At 46.3% G+C, this 25,248-nt stretch overlaps 2 protein-coding genes across 2 annotated transcripts; both read left to right on the top strand.

Annotated features, from left to right (window-relative positions):
* The first annotated feature begins 1,555 nt into the window (after positions 1-1,555).
* fhdc2 (FH2 domain containing 2) lies at positions 1,556-10,238 on the top strand. The gene is made up of 12 exons (XM_076162860.1): positions 1,556-1,732; positions 2,897-3,529; positions 3,627-3,688; positions 5,068-5,170; positions 5,416-5,501; positions 5,730-5,830; positions 6,104-6,174; positions 6,322-6,429; positions 6,701-6,771; positions 7,114-7,231; positions 7,386-7,550; positions 7,652-10,238. Exons 2-12 carry the CDS (start codon positions 3,143-3,145, stop codon positions 9,599-9,601), a joined length of 3,222 nt encoding a protein of 1,073 aa, XP_076018975.1. The 5' UTR covers positions 1,556-1,732; positions 2,897-3,142; the 3' UTR covers positions 9,602-10,238.
* Positions 10,239-11,754: 1,516 nt separating this feature from the next.
* Positions 11,755-15,342, top strand: rhogd (ras homolog gene family, member Gd). The gene is made up of 2 exons (XM_076162772.1): positions 11,755-11,822; positions 12,399-15,342. Exon 2 carries the CDS (start codon positions 12,428-12,430, stop codon positions 13,001-13,003), a length of 576 nt encoding a protein of 191 aa, XP_076018887.1. The 5' UTR covers positions 11,755-11,822; positions 12,399-12,427; the 3' UTR covers positions 13,004-15,342.
* Positions 15,343-25,248: the final 9,906 nt, after the last annotated feature.

The raw sequence follows: 25,248 nt of genomic DNA, 5'->3' as shown, positions 1-25,248 counted from the left end.
CAGTTGCTGCATGGCTGCAACCAGGCGGTGTAAAGCAGCACAGGGCTAAGCTGCAAAGGGTCGGTGGTGTTGAGGTCTGGTGTGTTAATCCTGATTTCTTCATCCAACTGTGGGAAAAGTTGGTGACTTCCTTTTAAATATCAGTAGTTCTTAGAAGTTATCAACCATCACCTACCAGGATGTTTGCCTGAATGTTCTAGGATGTATTGACCGACTGAAGGAAAAGAAAACTCCGCCTTTTGTTTCACACTTGAGTTATATGCAGTGTAATTTGACTTGAATGCATTTATTCAATGATTCCCTCCCACACTCACACAGGGTTACACACCGATCTCACACATGAACACTCTCATGGACCTTCATTTACTAAAGAATAGGCCAAGCCAACCACAAACTCAGAAACTCACTGTTATGCAAAAGAGGGGCTGACGGGGAAGTGGGCCTGTAAACACATCACAGACTGTTTTGTCTCATGCAGTTGAACTGTTGCGGCGAAACAACGGAGGGATGTCGAGTTAACTCCTTACTCTTAATCAAATTCTGCCTCGATGTCTAGCGCAGTGTGTGGAATCGAGCCGTTCGGGGCCATTTATGGACTATAAAACTGCCGTCTGTCAACAGTGGCATTTCCTTGTATTCTGAGCTCTGCACTGTACTCTGAGACGTGAGCAACCCGACAGAAAGTGAAGTTTCCTGAGAGAGATTTATTCTGGCACGGCTACACCATAACATGGCCCGCTGGACAGGGACAACAATAGCCAGATCCTCGAGGTCGTAACCCCCTAATTACTGTAGCTTGGGAACCGCTGACTACTGCCTGTCAGCATGGCCTGTGAAAGGGGCTACCTGAGCTGGACATGAGAGCAGCAGGTGAGACGGGCCAGGGACACTCCAGCACCTCTGATGAAAGGACCGTGTTATGTCTTTACGTCCCAGCACCTGGACCATTTCAGCACCCAAGATGGACTTCTAGCCTCTTGGCTTTCACACACGCCCTCAGTTTTTTTCTTTCTGCAGGCCGATCCCGGTTCAGGGAGGAGGGATGTGGATGTCACTTCCCATGTCTGATAGCCATCTGCTCCCTCCTCTCAGGTTCTCTCAATAGCGTGATCAAGGCTTTCTGCAACAATTACAGATCACAGTCCCTCCCGAATGTGATCATTACTCGGAAATAGAGATTGATCATGATTTCAATGCAGCTCTAGGCAGCAGGCAAATATGATGTATTTCATCTAAACATTAATTAATGAGTATTATATCAGGTATGACATCATTATTTTGGAGATCTAGTCCAACAGGAAATGTAAGGTTTTAAAGCTTAATACTACAGAGCCTGAATCTTTTGTTTTTCTGCCCGGTAAACACTCCTGACTATAACATCTTAACAGTCTAGAAGCAGACAATGAGGTGTTAAAATTGTAAATGGTCTCAATGTGCACAGACACACACATACCTTGAAATCCCAAATCCACCCCTGGGAAAACTGGGAGGACACAATAAACGGCATATCAACGGGCAGGAGTGCGCATGCGCGATCGCGATGAGCAGTGGGGAAGTTTCCCCAGTAAGTTGGGAAACCCAGAGGAGCGCAGAGAGCGACACAAAGGAGATCAACCGCTCACATCACTGTGATTTAAGCCTTTATTTACAACATGTTGACTGTTAGATAACATCCGGCAGATTATTCTTCTGTTTGTGGAGGCGCATCATCGGAAAAGTGAAGCTGTTAAATGTAAGTAAATGAAATAATTTGTTTGGATTGTTCTCAGCGTAGTTTCTAAAGTTTAGATTGATTGAAACAGTGTTATTATAATTCATTCACCATGTTAACCCGCCTGAAATTCACCACAATTCGCTGATGTGTCGATTTTATCAGTCTAAGTGAATAACAAAGTGAACGTGAATATTAACGTTACATTTCTTAATTGACACTCGATTTGCGCGGATCTCTCTCTCTCTTACTATTGTTTGTTGATTTAATAACTTCACAAGCTTCTGAGGCATCAACATTTATCTATTAGATGTTTTTCTCTCGCTAAGTCATAAATTCCATGAAATGATGGATGAGCTCACTGAGGGTTTGTGTAGCGCGCTCATGCGGTTCTGAGTGGAACAGCTCACCAATGAATCTGAAAGTTGCCAAAATTCCCAGACGCTGTGATTCGTGCGAAGAGTGTGAGCCGATGATGGTGATGATGTATTTTCAGGCGAACTCCAAAGCCTTGTAATGATGAAAGACTTTCCCCTGAATTAGACACCTGAAACCTATGAGTCATTCCTAATTGTGAATCACTAATCCTGCTCCAACTTTGCTGTTGCACGTGCGAGCAACAACCTTTCAGATGTTAAACCTTCAATAACGACAGAAGAAAATTTAAGGCTTTATTCCTTTAGCTCCAGACCCCCCTCCTTGTGGGCTTTGTGGTTATCTGTGTATGTCTATACCTTGCCTGTGGTGTCTCCATATATATTCTAATTAGAAGGGAGAAAGCCAGGCAGGCATGGTGGAGGCATGTGTGCTTGCAGTGGGGTGAAACTGAACAGGATGGGACAAGCTGTTCAAACAGCTCAGCAAGGGGGAGAGAGCTCATCTTGCATAGCTAGTACTTTCCCAAAAACGCCTTGAACTTCTCCTTAAAGGTGAACCTGGGGCTACATCTTCACCCCCCAACTCGCCTTTTTCATCAGGCGATGCATTGGAGTCATGCTCATGAAAGGGGCTGACAGGCCAGGTGTCAGGCAGCCTCACCGGTCAATTATGTATGTTCAAGTGAGGTCATCACTGGAGTTAAAGCTGCCTGAGTGACTCACTTGTTGCGAAACCTCCAACGCGCAGCTAACGAATCAGCTCAATACTTTTGTCCAAGATAAATCTGTTTGTTGTCGTTTTTCCTAGAGTGGAATCAACCTTTGAACTGGAGCACGTTGGAATGTGGAAAAAACTTCCTAGAGCGAGCAGACACTCTGGGCAGAGGGACGAGCTTATGTAGAGGCGCAGGGCTTCTATGCCGCTTTGCATCTAAACCCAGTCTGAGGCCTGTATGCTCATCATCTGACTGTGGCCATCGAGGACTCTTGTGCCTTTCATGGAACACTGCCTGTCCACACCACTGGTGCCTCTATTGTCGTGGAAGTGACAGCCATGGATTCGCTCCCAGCGCTGGTCACCTCTCCACCACCTCCTCTTGCATCTCAACCCCCTCTGCTACCGCCGCCGCCCCCTCCTCCTCCTCCTCCCCCGCCTCCGCCGCTGACGTCCCCCACTTCACCTTTCAGCCGCATGGACAGCGCTCGTCGGAGTCGACTGAGGAAGCTCAACTGGGAGCGCATCCCCAAAGAGAAGGTGGAGGGGAGGAATAGTGTGTGGAGTGGGGCAACCACGGGGGAAGATGAATTCCCGATTGACCTCAGTTCTCTGGACGAGCTGTTTGGTCAGAAGGACAGTAAGCCTCAGGACAGAACCAGCACACTAAGGCGCCGATCGTCTTTGCTGCGCTGTAGATCCCCACAGGACAGCAAAACAGAGGAGGTATGAGGAGGAGTTTCTGATTCAAAGAAATTACATATTGAAGACAAATGCGGTCACTCGGTCAATTCTTAACTTGTCTTCTTCTTTTAATTTACAGATCTCTATATTGGATTCCAAACGCAGTATGAACATTGGAATATTTCTACGTCAATTCAAGATGTAAGCGCCTTAATTCCTTTGAGCGTTTGTACACTGTCAGGGTTTTAAATCAAAGTTATTTAGACCTTTAAAGGCCTTTGAGTCTGCTTTGCTTTGGGGGGTCATACATCATAGAAATTGTAATTAGTCTTAAGAGAAAGAAAAAGGAGTGTTGGAGTGCCTGGAATTGAGCCCAGAGGGCCAATAACCCTAGAGTTGGGTTGTGTGTGCGTGGGGATTTGTTTGTGTGTGTGTGTCAAATGTGTGAGGACTCATCCACAGAGGTCTGTCAGGGTGACAGCGTTTTGGAAGGGACAGGTGTGGAGGAGATGGCACCCTGAGCAGCTGGACTGGGGGGTTGTAGAGGAGGGTGGTGGTTAAGGGGCCGGGTATAAATGGTCACCCTAGGAGTCAAGAGTTGACACCTGCTGATACCCTTAAAGAGGGTCTCATGTTAAAGCAGACCCCCTGCAGAGACTGACCCCGCTGGAGACTTTTCATATTCATCCATCCCCTAAAGCCTCTTTAGCATGTCTGCCTGTCTCAAACAAAAGCTACAGTTCTCCTTGATGAGAAATGTAAAACTCAAAGCAATCTGCTGAGCTGGTGCAGCATATTGTCGTGCTTCTGTGTATGTGAGGCATTCAGGGAAAGTCAGCCGTGGGCATCTTAATTGAAGATCAGTTCTCCTCTAAACTGGAATTGTCAGGACTTGTAGACTTGTTGCCACTGTGTGAACGGAGACTCTTCTGTAAACAAACCTCTTTCTTGTTGGAAGCTTATTTGCCTTCTTCTTGTTCTGATCGCACAGGTAGACGCAGTGTTGGAACAGAGGTGTAGGTCGAACAAAGGATAGCTGTCGGTGTGTGAATAGTTGTTTCCGTAACCTCTGATGTGCCAGTGGAAGCTATTGAATTCAGTATTTTGTTTTCATCGGAACCAAGAACTGTGTTTCCTTTGTTAACGTTTCTTGAGTTTTTATGAAATGATTTATTCACTAAACGTTTTTGGTGTATGTGTGAGTACATGTGTAGCACTGGGAGGAAGTAGGCAGAGGTCAGGCAGTTTAATTTCATGTCTTTCACCTCACATCTTGACATTCCTTTCCACATCACGACAAGGCCTCTGATTAGTTTGCTATGTGTGCCTGTATTTGTCCCGTGTCGCCATCATGGCGTCAAAAAACCCTCACTCCTCAAGACTTAGCTGATAAGAAGAGGATAAGCCTCGCTACTGCGTGATCAGAGTAAAACAAAGCTGATACAAGTTTTCCTTGTAGGGTGTTGTGACTTTCAGGCTGAAAAATATAGGACATCAGTCGGGGACAATTCTGTCTAAAGTCCCCTGTATGTGATAAATGATTTCATAATTATGATGTGTGTGTTGTTTCTCCTCCACAGACCTGCTAAGGAGATAGTGGAGGATATCAGACAGGGTGCTGGCGAGCGTTATGGGGCAGAGAAGCTGACAGAGCTCTGCAAGTTACTGCCTGACAATGAGGAGGTAAAGTTCTGTATGTCCTCTTTGGCATGCAAACACAACAAAGTCCCCTCCCCCCTCGCATCCGACTCTTCATCTGGCTCTGGTTAGGATGATCAAACGTTTGCCATTACACCATGTCGTCTGATGTGGCGTGTTTCCTTAGTAGGATCATGGTGAAGATATTGGAACTGATTGTTAACGGCATATTTTTTCCTTTCTGTCAAAGCAACTTTGGAGGCTTTTGCTTATCATCTGTTCTCTCTCAGGAATCTCGCCTGAAGAGGTTCAGTGGGGAACGGGGCTGGCTCACACAGCCCGATCTCTTCATGCTGCTGCTGGTGGAAGTCCCCAGGTACACCACACCTCCAGTTTGATTTGTTTTTCCAGCTTTGATTTGTTTTGATTATTCTTTCATTATCTGTGAAGGACCATAGTTGTCCCAGTTACATGAACACACTTAACTGCATAATCACGTTGTACTGACGTGTTTATTGAACTGATGATTGATCAAGACTGCCTTTTCATTCCCCTCATCTTTCTCCTTCAATCCATCAATCCGTCCCACCCTTTCCTCCTGTAGTTTTCGGCTGCGTCTGGATGTCATGATCCTACAGCACGAGTTTGACCCCGCTATGACCTCCCTATGTGTGGCAGCCAGATGTCTGAAGGAGGCAGCTAGAGGTAAAGTAACAACAGACAGTTCTCTTCTCCGCAAATGATTTCAATGTATGTTTTGCACTCTTACATGTTTCCTATTTAGAGACAGATGTAATGTGGTTATGTTCTGAACAAGAATGCAAACATTATGTCGTAGTATTCAGAACAACTTACAGCAGAGTTTTTATAGAGCTTATGTTGCTGGTCCAATGCTGGTGCAAGATTAACCTCCAAAAAGTAAAAGTTTAATGTTAGTACAAAGACTATAACAACCTTGTCTGTCCGTTGCTCTTCTAGAGCTGCTGAGCTGTCCGAAACTGCACTCCATCCTTCGTCTAGTGCTGAAAGCAGGGAACTATATGAATGCTGTGAGTGTTTCTTTGTTCTCTTTCATTTTTATTTCCTGTTCTGACCAAGTAGAAACCTTTTATGTCTTTGCATTGTATGTAGTGTTTGTTTAATTTTGTCACGTGTTGTGTGAGTATGTTTCTCTGACCTTGTACGTGGTTTCTCAGGGTGGATACGCAGGGAATGCTGCTGGTTTTCGGATTGCATCGATGCTCAAACTGGCTGACACCAAAGCCAACAAGCCGGGCATGAATCTTCTGCATTACGTAGCTATGGTAAGAATTGAAATAGTTTTGGTAAAAGATATTGATGAAGATGAAGCATAAATACTGAATATAGCACATAAAGCCCTAGTAATGTGAAGTGAAATACTCAAGTGTAGCAACCTAAATTGATTTGAAAACTTCTCCACCTTTGACTCTTCATCAGACTAATATCAGGCCATTGCTATGAAGATGTACAAGACTGATTTTCTAAATGTTAACAGATGTTGTCTTGCTTGTTTCCAAACAACGGCTGTGTAATAATATATCTTTGTCTCTGCAGGAAGCTGTGAAGAAGGACGAGAGTTTACTGTCCTTTTCTAGCCAACTAGGCCATCTTGGCTCCGCCTCCAGGTAAGTCTCATGTTTAGTAACAGTAACAGTATCAATGCACCCCAACCAACTCCAAGAAAACAGTCAAGAAAACCAGTTAAGTTAAGTAAATGTAATGCATTAATTCAAACATCAGAACAAGGCCTACAGCTGTTAGCAAGCTGCATGAGCGAAAGTGGGCCAGGACATTGTTGATGGTCCAAGTCTCTGCTGGAGCGTGAACGTTACCTTTCTTTATGCTCGGCAGGATGAAACACTTATGGTACTTAAGTTACAGAATTAGAGGACGCAATTTGTTTTCTTGGAGTGGGTTTAACAACGGTTGGTTGAGTTTTTGTTCACACTAATTTCTCATCTGTATAGGCTGAGCGAGGAGTCCGTGTTGGAGGATTTATCGAAGTTGAAGAGCAGAGTCTTGGCCCTCAAGGAAAACATCCAGACTGAGGCAGAGATTCAGAAGCATGCACAGCCTTTCTTGGAGGTACAGAACACAGTTTCATTAACTGAAATGTAATCCTGAAGTTTCGCTGATACAATGGGATTTAATGTGTGTCAATAAATTGCTGTAAGAAAACAAGATGTGGAACAGATGCTGTAAAAGATGACTTCATAACATGTGTTTGCCATTTGTGCAGGTGGCCGAGGAGCGCCTGAAGGAGGCAGAGGATGAAATGGAGGGTATGAGGATGTCTAGTCAGGCTCTGGTGGAGTTCTTCTGTGAGGACGATAGCACCTTCAAGCTAGAAGAGGCTTGTAGGGTCTTTCACTCATTTTGTCACCGTTTCCAAAGAGCTGTCCAGGTTAGACCCATGATTCAGTGTCGACATGATCAGAGAGACGCATAGATTGAACTCAGGAGTAAGGATTATGGAAAAATTACAAATTATTCTGTTTTCTGCAGGAGAATGCAGAGCGGGACTTGAAGGAACAGAAACGTCTAGAGCGCCAACGTGAGATGACTGAAAAGCGTCGTTCTTTGGGAGTTTGTGCGGGGCTGGAGCTGGGCCTAAGCCTATCCCGAGAGCCCCAAAGTCAAGAAGACCAAGATGACCTGGAGAGAATCCTAGAAAGGAACCTGAGCTATACTTGGAGTCGACGCAGCTTGAAAAGCTCTGAAACCCGTAGACACTCCCACCACCAAATTGATGTCACCCATCTCCAGAGCTCAGCCATGAACGAGAGCTTCCCAGAGCTGGCAAGCAGCCCAAGTTCGACAAGTTATCATTCGAACAGTTCACTTTGTAGCTCGCCAGAGACTGTCAGCGCAGGTTCACCCATTGAACAAGAGCCAACTCTGGCAAGAGGGGGCAGGACTCCATCTATCAGCCAATACCAAGCAGCCAGCCAGACCATCAAAGCAATGCAAGGCACACATATTGCTACATATACTCCTACTAGTGCACATGGCTTCAAGGTCAAACATCAAGGACCTGAGAGCATTTCATTTGTGCTGCAAAGCCAAATGGCTTCAATACAAACATGTGACCTCGAAAAAGAAGTAACTCAGGTTTCACATGGACACAGACCATCTGTGGCCCCAGAATCTTCATCAAGTTCCTGTAAAAATGCTGTAGCTAAAACTACTGCAACTGTCTCCCAAAACCAGAATCCAGCATGTCGGCATAACTTTAGTCTGCCAATGTCAGACAGCCGCCCTCTTCAGAGTGAAGCCAACAACGCCTCAGAGTCTGTTTTTACAAGTGGAACATGTTCTGATAGCAACACCATTGCTGAGCCATTAACATACCCGAGTTCTGAGAAACACATGCAGTCGTTCATAGATGCTGCAGATAAATTCCAATCACAACCACGGGAGAGGGAATCGTCTGCCATTACATCCAATGCTGTGATGTCTTTGACTGATTCATGCCAACAAAAGCAACAGGCAGATACAGAAGTGGCCTCTACACCTGTGGCAGAGAACTGGATGCCCTCTAGTCTACCAGAGTTCAGCCACTCGCACCCACAAGAATACTCTGATTTGCCTAAACCTAATCCTGTAAAAGAGAGTGTACGGCCATATACCCGCGTGGTTGAAACATTGGAGTGCCACACTCTGGTGAAAGGCCTGCGATGTTATGATGCTCTGTCACCCCCAACCTCACCACTCCCAAGACCTGCACCAAGCCTCTGTTCAAAGTGGAGAAAAGAGAGGGAGATTGAACTTCGAGGGGGAACAAATCCAGGGTCTCCTACACTAAAGGAGGAGAGTAGAACCAAGAAGACCCCTGTGCGAAGTGGAATAGGTGCCAAGAGGGGACTTGTGTCACGTGCAGGACCATCCAATAGCACAGGCATTCCCAGGGTGCGCTCTAAAACTGAACCTTCAAATGGAATCTCAGCCCCTTCAGTTGAATCGGCTGCACCTCGTCCCAGCCGCATGTCTGCTCCCCGCAGCATATCCATGCGCTCACCCCCGAACACACAACCTGCCTGTATTCAGGCAGAGGTAAAACGAAGCAATAGCACACGGGAGGCGACACAGACTGTAAGTGAGCCACAGATCCCAGGAAAGGCCAGTCTGATCCGCAGGACCTCAGATAGATCTCTACCAGAGAGAGTCTCAGGCAGCCCTCAGGCCACCTTTGTTAGAGGAGCCCCTCTCCGTGTGTCAAAACGACTTGCCCCAAACTCTGAAAATCAGGTTTCCAATCAGCCTCGCACTGCTAACAGCCCATCCTCTGCCACAGCCAAGTCTATACGCACAGCTGTCATATCTGCTGCCCGAAGTAAAACTGCTAAGACTGCAAGTACAAACTCTGCCCCTGTGAGCTCCAAAATTCCTACAACTACACGCATTCCGGGTCCCAAAATGCCACGATCGACGACAGCTCAGCCACTGTGGAAGTGATGGAATTGATGAGATGCCTGAACTATGTGTTTTCGCACATTTGTCGGTTTTTGGACATTATTTTACATAGGTGATAGCAACCTGCACTGACGGCAATGGCCCTCTTTTGTCACATGTTGTATCCACTGAGAAGTAGATCATTTGAAACCTACCTCTATTCATATCCGTTTTTGTCCTGTGCAGGCAATAGGACATTGCAATAACATTAATCTTAAACCTGAATTTCATATTAACACTTAATTTGATCCCCATAAAATTTATCAATGTGATATCTGTATGTAGTTGCTACTTTCGGTTCTATTGCCAATTATGAAATATTATGTTTCAGTGGTTTTTAAGCAAAACGTCCAAACATTTTATATTCTGTAAGCCTTGGGCTTCATTCAAGTATTCATTGGGCTCTCTCACAGTCCAAATCACAATCGGTACAATATTGACCTGTTCGTCCTCCTGCTGAGAGGCCATCATCATTTTGTTGCACTTTACAAACTGAAGAGGCGGCGTGGATATGAGTATTGTAAGATTCTTTCAGTTTTGTTTTATATCTTAAGAGTTTATAATTTAATTGAATGGCATTGGTTGTTATTCACTGTGGTGTGTATTTGTAAATAAGAGAAAATGAAATAAAGACTGTGATCGTGACAGTCGGGCTGGATTTTGTGTTAAAGAAGTATTTCTCTAGTAATACTCATGATACTCATCTTTCATCATGTTTTGGTCTTTCGACACACTGCCTTAGTTTGTGTCATCATGAAAATCCTTTCTCTTCCTATTCTGCTGCTCTTCTACTGTCTTTCTGTACTCTGCCCTGCATCTCCTCTGACTCGTGTCCTTCACTTTTCTCTCAATCACTTTCTGCTCTCTTCTTATTGCATCTCTTGACTCAGTCGGCCCCCAGTCCTGCCACTACTGGTTGCCATGGTAATGCTACAGGCGTTACGGGGAATCTCCAAACAAAATAGCGGGGTGCAAGGGTTGGGGTGGAGGGTGACTGTGGCTGTAGAGTCCCAGTGGGAATTCTCTTTTTATAGGCAGCAGTGACGCCAAAACCTCTTGGGAAAGGCTATAAACTGGTGCCTCTTTGTGTTGTTGAGTGTCCGGTTGTCGGTCAGAGCTGGCCTCTTAACCTGCCTCAGTGTATAGAGATGACATCATCATCGGGTCTCCAGGGGTGCTGGACTGACTCGCCGCATGTGATGCCTTTTTTAGCTGCCTTTTTTAGCTGCCTTCACAAGTTTGCATTGATCTGAAAGTACTGGCGTAGTGACAGTAATGACTTGTTTGAGAGTGAAAAAGTGATAAATTGCCTTTACAAGCGACGATGGCCAAAGAGGAGTGAGGTCCAAAAGACAGGATTTTAATTGCCTAATGGCCTGTCTGTGTGTGTTCCACTGTTAAATGACAAACTGGATGTGTCCCATCCAGTGTAAATAAACATAAAAAGGTTAGTAAAATGTGAGGTGTAGCAAAATAATATCTCTAAGCCCTTATGTGTAGTGGGCTTGGCTTTTGTTACCATGTAAAAGGGATAAGTCTTAGCATTTTGACATCTCTTGTGTCTCTTTATATCCTTTGTTTTCCCACCTGTGGCTCCCATTACACACCTGGCTATTGGAGGAGAGGGAGTCTCCTTCCTCCTGTTTCCTGAGCTTTTTTTCCCTTCCCAGAGAACTTCAGGCTTGGCTTGGATCTGTGAAGCCCTTTGAGGCATTGTATGTGATATTGGGCTATACAAATACGCTTCACTTGACTTGACTTGACAGACAGGATTGAGCACTGCAGCTTTTCCATTAACAAAAAGCGCTGACTCCTCTTTTTATTGAAAATTAAGTCTCAAAAGGTCTTAAATCAATGTTTATGCTAAAGGAGGAAATGCCCTTGAAAACAGGAAATGGCTCGTACCATTAGCTTGCATGCTGTAGAAACCACTACAAAAGTTGAAAACTACAGTATATTTCAATATTATTCGACCAACCGAGCAAAACATTTAAATTAAGCATTATCTATATTAAAACAGACAATAGTATCGTGTCACACTCACGTCACTGGAAGTATGAAGCGTAGCGGCGCCATCTAGCGTTTCACATACTGGAACGAGACGATACCACTACATGTCCCAGCGTTCATTGCGCCCGCACGGCACATTTACGTAATGGACAGCTCCCCGGATGCGGCTGTGATTGACTATACCAGGGAAAAAGAGATCGAAAGCCAAGTGGCGGTAAGTCGCAAAATGCTTCAAAATTCGCTCTAATCGCTAACCACTACTTTCGATACATACGATGTATTGTAATACTTTATTTTAGAGTGAGTTGTGGCTTGTGTGGGATCAGGAACAGAACTTTGTGAGACGTACTTGGTAAATTAACTTCTAACTTGTTTGCTAACTAGCTAGCTCGTTAGCATACAAAAGCGCTAGTTCCTTAGCTTCATGGTAGCTACCGGGGAACGCCTAGTAATATAAAGTGATAAGTGCGAAATATTTAACATTACCACACCTTTGGATTACTTTGATTACAGTTTTTGCACTTTATCCAATTATCGGTTATGTGTATCTTAAAGTTAGCGGGAGTTTGTATTCGGGTAACAACAGAAATCGTCCCGTAAGTCGCCCCGCTAATGCTGGCGCTGGTTAGCGGCTCGGTTGTTGCTTCACAGCTGTTTTCATGTTGACGCGCAGAGTTGATGCGCAGATCGGTTGATCGTAGTGATTTTTTAATGAGCGGTTCCTCTCGTTGTTGGTGCTGAGGGATCTGTAACTGTCCTTTAACCCAGGTGTTCTTCCCCCCTCTGTCAGGTGCTGCAGCCCCAGTGGTCGTAGGCAGGATGCAGACCATAAAGTGTGTGGTGGTGGGTGACGGGGCCGTGGGCAAAACCTGCCTGCTCATCTCCTACACCACCAATGCATTCCCCGACGAGTACATTCCCACAGTGTTTGACAATTACAGCGCCCAGATGAGCGTGGACGGCCGCACGGTCAGCCTCAATCTGTGGGACACGGCGGGCCAGGAGGAGTACGACCGCCTGCGCACGCTGTCCTACCCCCAGACCAACGTCTTCATCATCTGTTTCTCCATCGGCAGCCCCTCCTCCCACGCCAACGTGAGGCACAAGTGGCACCCAGAGGTGTCTCACCACTGCCCCAACGTGCCCATCTTACTGGTAGGCACCAAGAGAGACCTGAGGGGCGACGGCGAGACGGTGAAGAAGCTGAAGGAGCAAGGCCTGGCTCCCACCACCCAGCAGCAGGGAAACGCCCTGGCCAAGCAGATCAGGGCGGTCAAATACATGGAGTGTTCCGCCCTGATGCAGGAAGGCGTGCGGGAGGTGTTCGCTGAAGCGGTGAGGGCGGTGTTGAACCCGGTCACAAAAAAGAACGGCAAGAAGTGCGTGCTGTTGTAATGAACGCTTCCCAGACTGGGACTGTGGAGGAGGATGATGGAGAGCAGCAGATTCAAGGGAAGGCGGAGTAATGAAGGTCGTCATCTCGCCGCCTCCACCACGCTGTGTAGACTTCAATTTCAGCTCCTCTTGTTCCTCCTCTCCTCCTCCTCCTCCTCCTCCTCCTCCTTCTTCATCGCCTCTGTTGCCTTCCTCACCAAAGTGACTCAAGCCAAACGGGGAGCAACAGACACGCATCTCCTCTTCCACCTTTCCCCTTCGGACCGCTTTGATTTTAACTTTGACCGTATTTACGCCTTCCCTCGAAATTTGACACCTGTTTTCTAGATTTATAGCTTTTTTCTGCTTTGCCTTATAAAATCTCATGCTGATCGTGGGTTGCCACAAGCCATAATAACACAACCAACCAACCAACCAAGCCAGCCTGCGAGCGAGCGAGCGAGCGAGCTACCCTGTTTGACTGGAGAGAGAGAAGAGACCTGCCTCTGCTCAGGTGGAGAATTAAAGACTACCTCACACACTCACCTAGGTTGCATCTCATGTGTCTAAACTATTACAAGGTCAAGAAGCTTTTCCGCGCCCAAAGTAGCAACACCTTCTAAATTTACGCAACCCAAGTTCAGACGAGGTGCAACGCCTCAGACCAAAACCACTTCCCCCCTTCCCCTCCCCTCCCCTCCTGAATCATTCAACACAAATAAGAGGTTGAACCCGTCAGAACCCAGCCGCCGCTCTGCCGTCTTCAGTCAGGGCGCAGCAGGTGTCAAAGAGGCCAAATTAACCTGCGTGTGTCGGTAATGGATGTCTTTGTTTGTTGCACAGCTCTTCTGACTCGACATCTTACTCATCAAGGCTCACACAAGGGCTCATTTTAAAAACGCCGTGCCTCAGAATAACTCGAGCGGACGGGGTCCCACTGACCATATCGTGTCTAATCATGTTGAATTTACTGTACATTTCTTTTTCCCTCAAATGTTTTTAACCCTACGAGTGTGGTCACGGCCAAAGTTGAATATATTTTTTTGTTTTGTAATAGCTCATGTTTCTTTGATCAGTAAGATGTTTGTTTTGTCGTTCATTCATACTCAAATGTGATAAAGCAGAACTCCTAACACTCCCCCATGTCGATGACATTATTCCATTTCACCTTCTCCCTCAGCAGATCAACCTCTGCTCAATGGATTCAAGCCCGCGTTTGATAACAGATTATGTTTGAACTGCAAGGCTTCCCTACTTATTTTGTCGTATTGTTTTGGGTATTTGATCATTTCATATCTTTAAGGAACCACAGTGCCATAGCTGCCTTGTTAGTAACGGTGTTCTACCTTATAAGGTTAGTTATCAACAGTATCCAAGGAGCCAAGTGTTTGTATCAGGGGCCTTCACGTAAAACCAAAGACCAAAGCAGGTCCATGTCAAACCCAAAGCTTCTTCTTGTTATTATGATAGTGTTTCGAGTGCCGCAGGATCACGTGAAACCAACTCTTACTCTATGGTTTCATCATTTCTCATCAAGTTTCCTGACAAAGCCCATTTGGGGCCTTCTTCTGAGATGCAGGTGTCTTTACGGTCACATTTCGCGCGCCAGCGGCCCCCCTGCGACCTCTTAACAGATTGTGGTTTTTACGTCTCTGCATGGTTCTGGTGCAGCGAGGGGCGGGGGCGGCGAGGCACAAGCACAACAAGCAAACGAGCCGTGTGAGAGGAAGAAGTGCCTCGTGTTTTATACATTTTATGGAAAGTTTTTATGGAGATGGTCGCTCATCCAGTTTGTGCCTACAGCTGCCAGTAATAACGGCCACCATTTCACCGTATTGCTATTTTCTTGTATTCACGTGAACGGGGGTATATAAGTACAAGTATAAGTATAAATAAGTGCGGCCTGTGTAGTAAGTATAGACCAACTGAAGCCTGACATGAGCGCTATTTTTTTACTTTTATTTTTTTCTATAACCGAAATAATGCTTGTCTGAGATCTGCCAAAAGAAGTGTGACAATTTTCCCAGCCAAGTGTGTGCGGAGTGTGTGTGAGCGTGTGTGTGTGTGTGTGCGTGGAGGGGTGAATGTGCACAATGTATCAAACTGACAACTGTGGTGAGCTTGTTTTTATTCTGCCGTGTCCCGATTAGGTTGAGATGATGCTGTTGAAGTGGAACATACACACCTGTGGGCTCTCTGTCCTCGTCCCGGCCGCGTGCGTGGTACTACACTTTTACACTGGGAACTTGATTTGTAGAAATCTATTTGTAATTGTTTTATATATAACAAAAGCATATTTGTAAATGAACTAACAGTGAGATGATTTTAAATTATGCCAAATAAAATGGTGGTTAAAAGCCTGAGTGTTGTTTTTTTTTTGTTGTTTTTTTTAAGTTTGGGTTAAAGGTGCTTTGGCTGTTAGGGCCAATCAGCACATTACTGCGTCTCGCTATGACAGCGGTGGAAACAGAGCGGGCATACCTATGTGTAACAAATGAGTCATATTTAAACACTGCTGTGAGTGTGTGTGTGTGTGTTTTCAGCTGGGAAACCACAATATGTTCCTGTGACTTTCTCAAGTTTGCCGAAAACCAACTTCATTACCGTGTCTGACCACTAGATGGACACAGAACTCTTAACGCCAAACTCAAACTCTGTCCAGAATGAGTGTCATTCCTCATCGCAAAGGTCTTTTTTTTCTCTTCCTCCCCCTCTCTGTACATTCAGAGTTAATGGTCTATAGCCGTCTCATCGCTCAGTTTCGCTGACACCTGCAACTTCCATCAACTGGAGCATCTGAGAGAAATTCCTTTGACCTTTATAAGTGGTGACAAATGCCAGATGTGTTGAACGGCGGCGCCACAGACTCATTACAGCGTCGCTACTGCTACGTTTAGAGCCAGCTGCACCCACAGACATGTTTCTGGCTTTGTGTTTACAACATGTTACACTCATTCAGGGCCTGAGAGCAAATCTGAGAGTGTACAACAAACAACATAAGACAGGGTGAGCAAGACGTTCAATCAAGCCGGGTTGCTTAATGAGACTGGTGTTAGTTTAGAGATGAACGGGCAGCAGAAAGATAAATAACACAAACACAAACTAGATGGTGTAAGTTGCTTATGTTGTTAATGTGATTCTCCTCCCCGCCACGCTGCACTGTTACGTCAAAAACTGTGAACTCACCGAGATTTCCTCCGCCGTTATGAAAGCGGTAGTCGTGCCGAGCGGCAGATGCGGTCTCAGTGAGTCATCTGCGTAGCGCGAGTGGGCGTGCAGGCCTACAGTGGGACCTTGATCTCCGCTCCGTCTATCGCTGGTGCTCCTTCCCTTCTTCTGGTGTTGCGTTTGTTTGATGATGATGACGCTGTGCGGTGCGACAGGAGTGGGCAGCTCCGGGTGATATGAAGCCAAAGGAACAGGGGAGATTCAGCTTCAGCTCTTTCCCCCCCTTTTTCTAAAAGATGAAAAAGCAGCGGCCTTGATGTAATATTTTGGCCCAGGGCGAGAGTAAGGCGGTAAAAGCTGCTGGCGTGCATTCGAATCCCACTGTTTATGACTTCCTCAGCTTTTCTCACCTCTTGTTTTCTGTCCCGTTTGGCACTCGGGTGTTCAAATCTGACTCAGCAGCTTCACTTCTAAGAGGTCACGACCTTGCCGGTGCAGGGATGATACAGAAAGTTCATTTTGGAAAATTCTACGAAATGATAGACGTCAAAAAAAGCAATTAAGGAAAAAGGTTTATCATTATGCTGAATTTTATAAAGCTACATTGTTCGCTGCACGTTTTGATAACAGCAGCACAAGTTCAGCCCGACAAATACACAATATGAGCTGAAAAACAATATGAACAGTTAAGATAAGAAGAGGAGGATAAGAGCATATAGGAGAGAGAAATTAATTAAGGGTTGTGGATAGAAAAGGAACAGAATAATGATGTTGTTGGGGGTAAATTCAGACAAAACAAAGAATAGAAACTCTTAATTATTCTGTTATTTCTGCAGCTTGGAGGTGGAGAACGTCTGCATGCAAAGTAAGAGCAGCGGGTACAGAAAGTCCTCAAGTGCCTTCCACATATGCCTGTAACTCAACACGCCTCAGTGCCTCGGGGAAAACAAATGCAGAATATAACCGGGCTAATAAGATGTGCTGTGTGTGTGTGTGTGAGTGTGTGTGTGTGTGACTGCCCACTGTTGATGCACAGCCCCATTAAATCCACAAGAGGCTGTTCACACGCTGTCAGTCACTGATGTCTGTATCACCCAGCGCCACAGCGGGGGGGTGGGGGGGGTGGGGGGGGGGGGGGGAAGGCCAGATGGCTCAGGGTGCCAGAGCAAGTCAACGCCAACGCTCTTCAACATCGCACCCAAACCGTCGCAAGGGTTTGAGTGATGAAGTGAGGAAATAAGAGAAGAAGAAGAAGAAAGAAGGAGGAAACTGATCTGTGGTAAGATTTAACTGTAAGCCACAGGCCAGCTTGGTTTGATTGGTTGGGACATCGTGTACAACTGCCTCCACAGACCACAAACACACACACACACACACACACACACACACACACACACACACACACACACACTCTCTCTCTCTGAATTGATCTAAAAAATATTTCCATTTTCCTCTCCCAGCCTTTCTTTTTATCACTTCCTGGCTGCCGTAATTTTCAGCATTCTGATGAATCTGTCAGCGGGTGAGCTGAACCTTTTCACACGCCTGTCAATGCCGGCAGCCAGCAAAAGGGCAAACCTGCAACTGAGGTACTAATCCAGCCCAAACACCGCCAGCCAACTCTCCCCAATACATCTGCGAGCCTCGGCCCACATGAAGATGACGCAACATCATCAGTCAGACTCCTCGTTCCTCTTCTTCTTCTTCTCCGGATTCCTCTCATGGTTTTTGGATGCAGCCGCTTTGGCACAGCGGCGTGTGTTTCAATCATGACAGTGGTTGGCGTGGCTGTAACCTTGACCCCTGTGTGTGCTGAGAGACGGCACATCCTCAGCCGCTGGTTTGGGCTTCCTGCAGCACCGTCTGTCTGTCTGTCTGTCTGTCTGTCTGTCTGTCTGTCTGCCTGCTTTGATCCCCCTCCTCTCCCCTCTGAGGAGCAGCTTCCCTTAGCTGGACTGAAGTAGATTGCAGAGGTTTAACTTGGTCTCTTTTTCTTTTCTGTCTGGACTTTTTATGAGGTCACGCACAATCAGTCTCAGCGAGGATATCAGCACTTTGAAATGCTCGTTGCTTTACTGTAACACACTCTTGGCGCTGTTTTTTTTTAGTTTGTTTTCATTTAATTTGTGGTTGTATCGTTGCCACAGAGGATGACAGCTGCAGCACTTTCGGGTGCCATAAACCGGGAGGGAAGGAGTCCTCAGAGTCTCAGTGTTAATCCAATTCTCTTTAGTCCCATGTGAGGAAAGAGGATTGGGCTCTGTATGAGTGTGTGTGTGTGTGTGTGTATCCTCAGATGTTTATGGATTACTGGGAGGTCAGTTCAGCCTCTTCTTGGCAGGGAGCACGTCACTGTTTTGCTTGGCTTATAGTAACATACTGTAAATCTCATAACCTGCTTTCCCCGGTCGCAGCACAGTGTGTGAACGCTGCATTTCAAGTCAAAAGCACTCAGGCTGTGACAGGATGTTCAGCTTTTGAGGTGCCGTTCCCTCGGAGGAATAAAAAAACGTGACGCCAGTGCCATTGTTGTTGACCACGTCTGCTTCAGCTGCAATTAGGCAGCGACTAAGAGCTCGCTCAGATGACAGAATAGAGCTGCTTTCCCAGCGGCAGTTACTCCTCTCTAACAAGCAGCGAGACGTCTCTGCCTCCTTTCATTCCACCCTCCTCCTCCTCCTTTATCTCCTTGTCTCTGACTGTCAACAGCCAGAAAATGCATTTACTGATGCAGCTTGTCCTGGTTCTTTCTTCTCATCCAACCTGATGCGGTGGATGGATAGATGTTTGGATTATTCTGGGGTCATATTCTGATCTGTAAATGAAGTTCACAGATCAGAAAACATGGAGAAAATAAAAACAAGAAGGTGCTGCACATGTACTGTACATAAATTAAGATATCTACTCATAATACAGTATATATGGGAACATAAAGTACAAAAATATGACTATACTGCTGGAAATATTGATGTAATTTACATTCATGGGAAGCATTTTGGAAAACAACACTACAATCCACAAGAGTATCATATAGAATCACTTGTGTTCATGCTTGAGAAGGCAGGGACGTGTGGACAGACAGCGTGTGTTTGGTGTAATTGATGGTTTGCTTTTATAACATCTGACATACTGAGACAAACAGTTTATGCTGTGGCCATGGAAACGGGAAATTAGCCTGTTCACATGCGACGGTAATCTGCAGGCTGACACTTCACTGCACTCGCATCCCTAAGAGTGTAACAGGAGAGGGGAGGAGAGGAGAGGAGAGGAGGGGAGAGGAGAGGAGAGGAGAGGAGCCACGTGCAGACCTTTGAGTGTGCACGGAATCATAATTTACCCAACAAACCAAACACATGTCTCTCCCCGATTCAGCCTTCATCTCAAATCCCCTCTCCTGATTGAGCTCCGCTTCCTCACCGCAGACGTCTCCTGGATGGCGGTTGACTCGATAAGAGAGACGTCTCCTCCAGATGTGGCATCTGCAGCTCAGTAGTGTGTGCTTTGGGCTCCCCAGTGGCTGAGGAGGCAAGCTGTGTACAGTTATTGAAGCCGGCTCCCCCCAGGGCTGCGGATTAATCGCTAATCAAGTCTGCCTCAGCCTCACTACTGCCACAATCGCCCTGCGAACAGGGAGGCAGTGGATGTTTGACCCCCGTCTGCCGTCTCTGTGTGGTGCTTCAGTAGAGATCAAGATGCTGATATACACAGAATCCTGCAGGCTTCATTTCAGCATATGGACTCAAGTGGAGATATGTGTATGGAAGTACTTATGGAAGTAAATATTTGGGTGCTCTGTGTGTAACACCCACACGCGCACACACACACACACACACTGTTTTCACATTTACATTACACGCACCGCTGCACATTGATGGTGATGAATTTACACAAACTATATAAGGTCAGACGCAGGTTTTTCCCCTCATTTTGCTTTCCCACAGTTTTGATTTGGTTGCAGGAGAGAGGAGACGATTCTGTCTGTTAGGGACAAAGGCATCTTCATCTGTAAATGAACGAGTTACACACTGAATAAAGCATCTGGTCAAGATCCATAATGACCTCAGCTCTGAGTGCTGGGCTCAGTGTGAGACGGAGAAGTGAAAAGAGGATCAAAGACAAATCTACTAACACAGTTGAAGTTAGTTTCATCGCCTCCACTGCTCTCATGCTTTTCAGAATATTATACATGTATAATAGAAATGTTATCTTTATTATTGATCATCTTAAGCAATAGAAATAGGGGAGAGACTTATAAGGACCTTATTTCATTTTAGGGGCTATTTAAGATGGAAGCTATTTAAGTGTCTCTCTATGTCCCCATCACTGACGGAGATGATTGTAATTATATGCTCAGTGTTGCTTCCCTCCATACCAAAATAGATGTGTAAATCACTAACCCACGCAGGGTCCACACACACACACACACACACACACACACACACACAGTAACAAATGTGCGCTCACGTCTCTTGTAATCAACCCTGATGGAACACAATTAATATCCAGTTGCACCAGCCTTTGTTTTGTTTTTTTTTTGCTGGTGGATTTAAAAAGAAAAGAGGAGCTTTGAGGGGAATTGAGTCGTGAAAAAGCAACATAATGTGTTGTCTGCTTGTCGGGGTCAGAGACAAAGATCTTGTGGTTGTGGTTGAATGACTTGTAATTTTCCAGAGGAGGGTTAAATTAAAGAAGATACAGGAGGAAACATCCTGCTGCGGTTCTGTTCTGATACGATTTTAGACGTAGAAAAACTCCAATCACAAGCTTCCTGTCTGCCTCTAAATGACACGCCGACGGATACCAGGCCAGCTCATTCCCTTTGCTAGTCTTCAATCAATAGCAGAAGCAGCAGGGGAGGGGGGAGGAAGAGGAGGAAGAGGAGGAGGGGGGGGGGGGGGGGGGTATTTTAGCTTCTCCCACTTTCACCTCTAAATCAGGCTCACCATGGCAGGGACGCAAGACAACCCTCTTCATCCTTCATCTTTACTGGAAAGACAAGCCTAGAGGAGCTTCTCAAGGCAAAGTGTGAGCTCTGCAGTCTCCCGGCCCGGCTGCCTCAGCAAACCGGGCATCCGCTGAGCCCCCAGCAGATTTATGCACGTGTCGGTATATTTGGCCACCATTGGCATTAAGATAGATCTCCTCCAGGAGGACAACATCAGGGAGTTTGAGATGTATGTTGTAATAATCTTGACAGTAAGCCAGCATGTTTGCCCTTGAGGAGTTTCTTTGTAAGTTCTTTATGTGAAACCTCATCGTTTTTGTCACATAGTCGATGTGTCGAGTGCAAAGTCATGCTGCATGCTGAGACATCTTAAAGCTGATTTGCTCCCCTCTTAGTCTCCTTCATTCTGTATCCAGCAGAAGTTTTACAGGAGCACATTCATCCTTTAGAATGTCAGTCTGTCTTTACACGAATGTAACAAGACGTCTTTGTTTCAGGGGTGGGATAAGAAAAGGAGTGGGACAGGTGAGGAAGTCAGGTGACCGGGCCCAGCAGGGAAACCGATGGACAGGTGGTGAACTGCAGTCTCACACACACACACGCGCGTCCGTCTGCCTCTACATCTTCTTTCCTCCATCCTTCTTCCTGTTACTGCAGAGATGGATGGGTCTTCGTCACGATGGATGATGCTGCCTAAGACACCACCGCGGAGCCATCGCTCTTGTGATGAGGCGTCGGGACAGCGCCTCGCGGTGTGTGTGTGTGTGTGTGTGTGTGTGTGTGTGTGTGTGATGGAGATGGATCAGCCCAGTAGAGGTCAGACTGAGAGAAGACTGAGGAGAAGCGTAAACAAGTAGCTGCTACAGGGTTGTTGGCGTGGGCAACAGATGGGAGGCCATGACTGTGTGTGTGTGTGTGTGTTTAAAACAAGGGGTGTAACAGTTGAAGCAGGGACCCCCTAAGGTGAGCGGTTAGAGCAGAAGCAGTTGGCAGCATTGTGCGTATATGTCAGAGGGTTCCAGGCCTGCTGCGGGAGGAAGGGTAATGAGAGCAGCCACAGAGCGGAGGTGTTTGTTTAGGGGGCAGTGGGAAGCATCTAATTAATGCCATCCCAGAAACCCTGGTGAGGTCTGCCCTTCTGTTCAAAGCCCCGAGCGACCTCACCCGCCTGGCCCCGCCCGCCCCGCCATCTACCACGCCTGAATTATTGATAAGACTGGGAAGAGAAGCCAGAGAATAGTGATGGATCAGGATAGCTCTGCAGTATGTGTGTGTGTGTGTGTGTGTGTGTGTGTGTGTGTTGTAAGCGTGTGCAAACAAGTGCATGGGGCTCAGAGGAACTTAGGCATTTTAAAAAAAGTGAGGTATAATGAGGATAATGCCACAGACGGCCTTCTCAATGGCCTGTGAACAAATCCAATTTAACAAATTCATGGAGAGGAGCGAACGAGATGAAGGGCGGGACGGAGGAGAGATAATGCTGACAGAAGAACGACAGATCCCCGCGCTCACAGTTCAGCTGGAATGAATAAGTACAAGCAGTGAAATGCATTAAAGTTCAGGAACTCCTTGCGATTGGTCGGTTAAATGGTGAATCACACTAACACACACACACACACACGCCGTGTTCATTAATCAACAAGGAGAGTCAAACTTGGATGAATGTTCACACTTTTAGGCCGAAGGTTGAAGGATTACAGCGACGCTCTGGTGTCTTTTTAAACAACGACATCTAGTTTGAACTGTGTCATTGGGCTTCAATGAGACTAGATTGATTTCATTGAATTTAATCCTGATGGGTGAAGCAACGAATCGGCTATGATGTAGTCAAAGAACTCTGAGAAATGTAGTGGAATTAGACATAAGAAGAAGCCAGAAGTGCTTCAAATCTGTACAGTACTTCCATGAGAGAGCGAGAGAGAGAGAGAGAGATCAAAGGATGAGGACAGAATGAGAGGAAGAGAGTAAAAAGAGAAAGGGAAATGAAAGTTGTTCCAAACAGCAGGAAATGTGCCTGTGCAAGAACAAAATGCAGCAGATCACAAGAGAAAGTAAATGGAGTGTCTGCTGTGAGTCTTAAATCAGGGTGAAGCTTTCCCCAAACACACCCCCCTCTCTCTCCATCAGTGAGAACAGATGGAGGTAATAACCCCAGCAGGCAGATGGACGCTTCCATCCCAACGGACCGTCTCCCAGGCACACTTTAATCCCAGGGCGCGGGGCCACGGATGGCCGGCGGCTGAGGTGACCAGTGGGCCGGGCAAGAGAGAGAGAGAGAGAGAGAGAGATAGGTGGAATGATTTACTGACAGACTGGAGGAGAGAGAGAGAGAGTGTGCGTGTGTGCGTAGCGGCTTTAAATACCAGAGTTGGAGGATGTGACTCATCGTACATCTTGAGTTACCAACGCAGTCAAATCAATACACAGCACAGGCCGTGTCCTTATATATCTGATTAATTAAACCTTAAGCTTGGTGCGGCGCAGTGGGCATAAAAATCAAGCTGCTCTCCAGAAGTCAGACAAGAATAATTTAAAAATAACAAACATCTCGTTCAGTGCCTGAGTTACCTTGAAATCGAACAAGATTGCAGGAAATCTCTGCAGACAAACGGCCTGAACGCTTTTTGCATAAATTCTAGATTCCATAAAGACTAATTAGCCCTTTGTCTCTGTCTCTCTCTCTCCCCCCCCTCTGTCTGTCTCTCTCTCTCTCCCTCTCCCTTCCCCTCCCTCTCTCCCTGCTAAGTCATTAACAGCAGGCGTCCCACGGGAGCCTGAGCTACCTGTGCTGCACTGAACAAACACTACCTCCTCTTATGCATCAGTCACTGTGGCCCCTGAGAGCAGCAGAGAGTGTGTGTGTGTGTGTGTGTCTCCTGCTAATGTATTTTTAATCACTTGTGTACAGTTTGTCTTCTCCAGGAGACCGAGGCACCCGGTCCTCCTGTTGTCTCATCATATTAACTTAATTCAGGATCATGCCGCTAACTCTCTGCGCTCACACACACACCCAGAGCCAACAGGTCGCTCACCTTCTTCACTTGAACAAACACAGCCTGTTCTGTTTACATTTACAGAGCTTTCACCTCAAGCCATGCAAGAAGAAGAAGAAGCTCTTTCCTATTTCTAGCAACCTTTCAGGAAATTCTCTCGTAACAAATGTAAAGAGAGAGAGGAAGGCAGAGAGAGCTTAGCAAGGACGAATGTAGAGGAAACACTGAGCTGACAGCGATAACCAAGATGTTCCTGTTGCTCACAGTGGATGGGAGTCTCAGCAGGAGCAGCAGCCAGATGTCACCATCTGTATTTATTCTTCACCGGCAGACTGAGAGTGATGGCTGCTTTGATCCAGCACAGATCCAACATACCCAACATTACAGCTCCTCTCTGAACGCCCAGCAAAGCTACACATCTGAAGAGCTCCAGACAAAAGCCTCTCATATCTGCCTGTCACGGGCTGAAAGATGTTATGTGATTACAAATTGTTTCATTAGCTGAAATGTTCGTCGCGGGGGGAAGCACGGCGAGATGTCTTCCCTTCGAGGCAGACTGAGTGAGAAAAATGATTTCCATCCACCTGCATGGGGAAATGTATTCTGGCTTTGTTCGCTTGATGTTTGCTATGACATCACCGGCATGTTATTGTGGAGAACAGGACGGCTTGTTCCTACAGAGAAGAGCTTTGAAGCGGAAATCCAGGGCTATTCAGTGAAAAGGCTCTTTGGCTCTGTAAGCTGTTGATAGGTGGCTTCAGCCTCTGAGGTGCTTTTACTTGGTGTGTTTGTCTCCCGCTGCGCCGCCGGTATAAACACTCTCAGTATCAACAGTCTGAGGAGTAGAGAAGAGAAAGAATCGCTCTGCATTTTGCGGCCGTGACCGCCTGGAGACTTCTGTGCGACTTCATGACTGGATAATCCTCCGTATACGTTATGAAGTTAAGACCAGTTGAGTGTTTTGCTGCAAGGGATTTAACCCACGGCACTCCACAGTAAATCCCTATATAAGGGTGTACGTGTGTCTGCATACGTGAAGCCATTTGTATGCGTGTGTGTGCGTGTGTGTTCATGTCGAAGCCCTCAATGTCAATTTACATTTTAATAGCAGCCGTGGGACTCATTTTATGGAAACACGTACAGTCTGAAGATTTTTTTCC

The sequence above is a fragment of the Genypterus blacodes genome, unplaced genomic scaffold, assembly GCF_046128005.1.
Source record: "Genypterus blacodes isolate CSIRO-AG114 ecotype Tasmania unplaced genomic scaffold, CSIRO-AGI_Gbla_v1 ptg000128l_1, whole genome shotgun sequence".
NCBI classification, from domain to species: domain Eukaryota; kingdom Metazoa; phylum Chordata; class Actinopteri; order Ophidiiformes; family Ophidiidae; genus Genypterus; species Genypterus blacodes.
This window is presented reverse-complemented; position numbering and strand designations above follow the sequence as displayed.

Coding starts and splice junctions, on each gene's coding strand:
- rhogd (XM_076162772.1), top strand. CDS start 12,428: ATGCAGACCATAAAGTGTGTGGTGGTGGGTGACGGGGCCGTGGGCAAA.
- fhdc2 (XM_076162860.1), top strand. CDS start 3,143: ATGGATTCGCTCCCAGCGCTGGTCACCTCTCCACCACCTCCTCTTGCA. Junction 3,689..5,067: donor TTTCTACGTCAATTCAAGAT/GTAAGCGCCTTA, acceptor TCTCCTCCACAG/ACCTGCTAAGGAGATAGTGG. Junction 6,430..6,700: donor TTCTGCATTACGTAGCTATG/GTAAGAATTGAA, acceptor TTGTCTCTGCAG/GAAGCTGTGAAGAAGGACGA.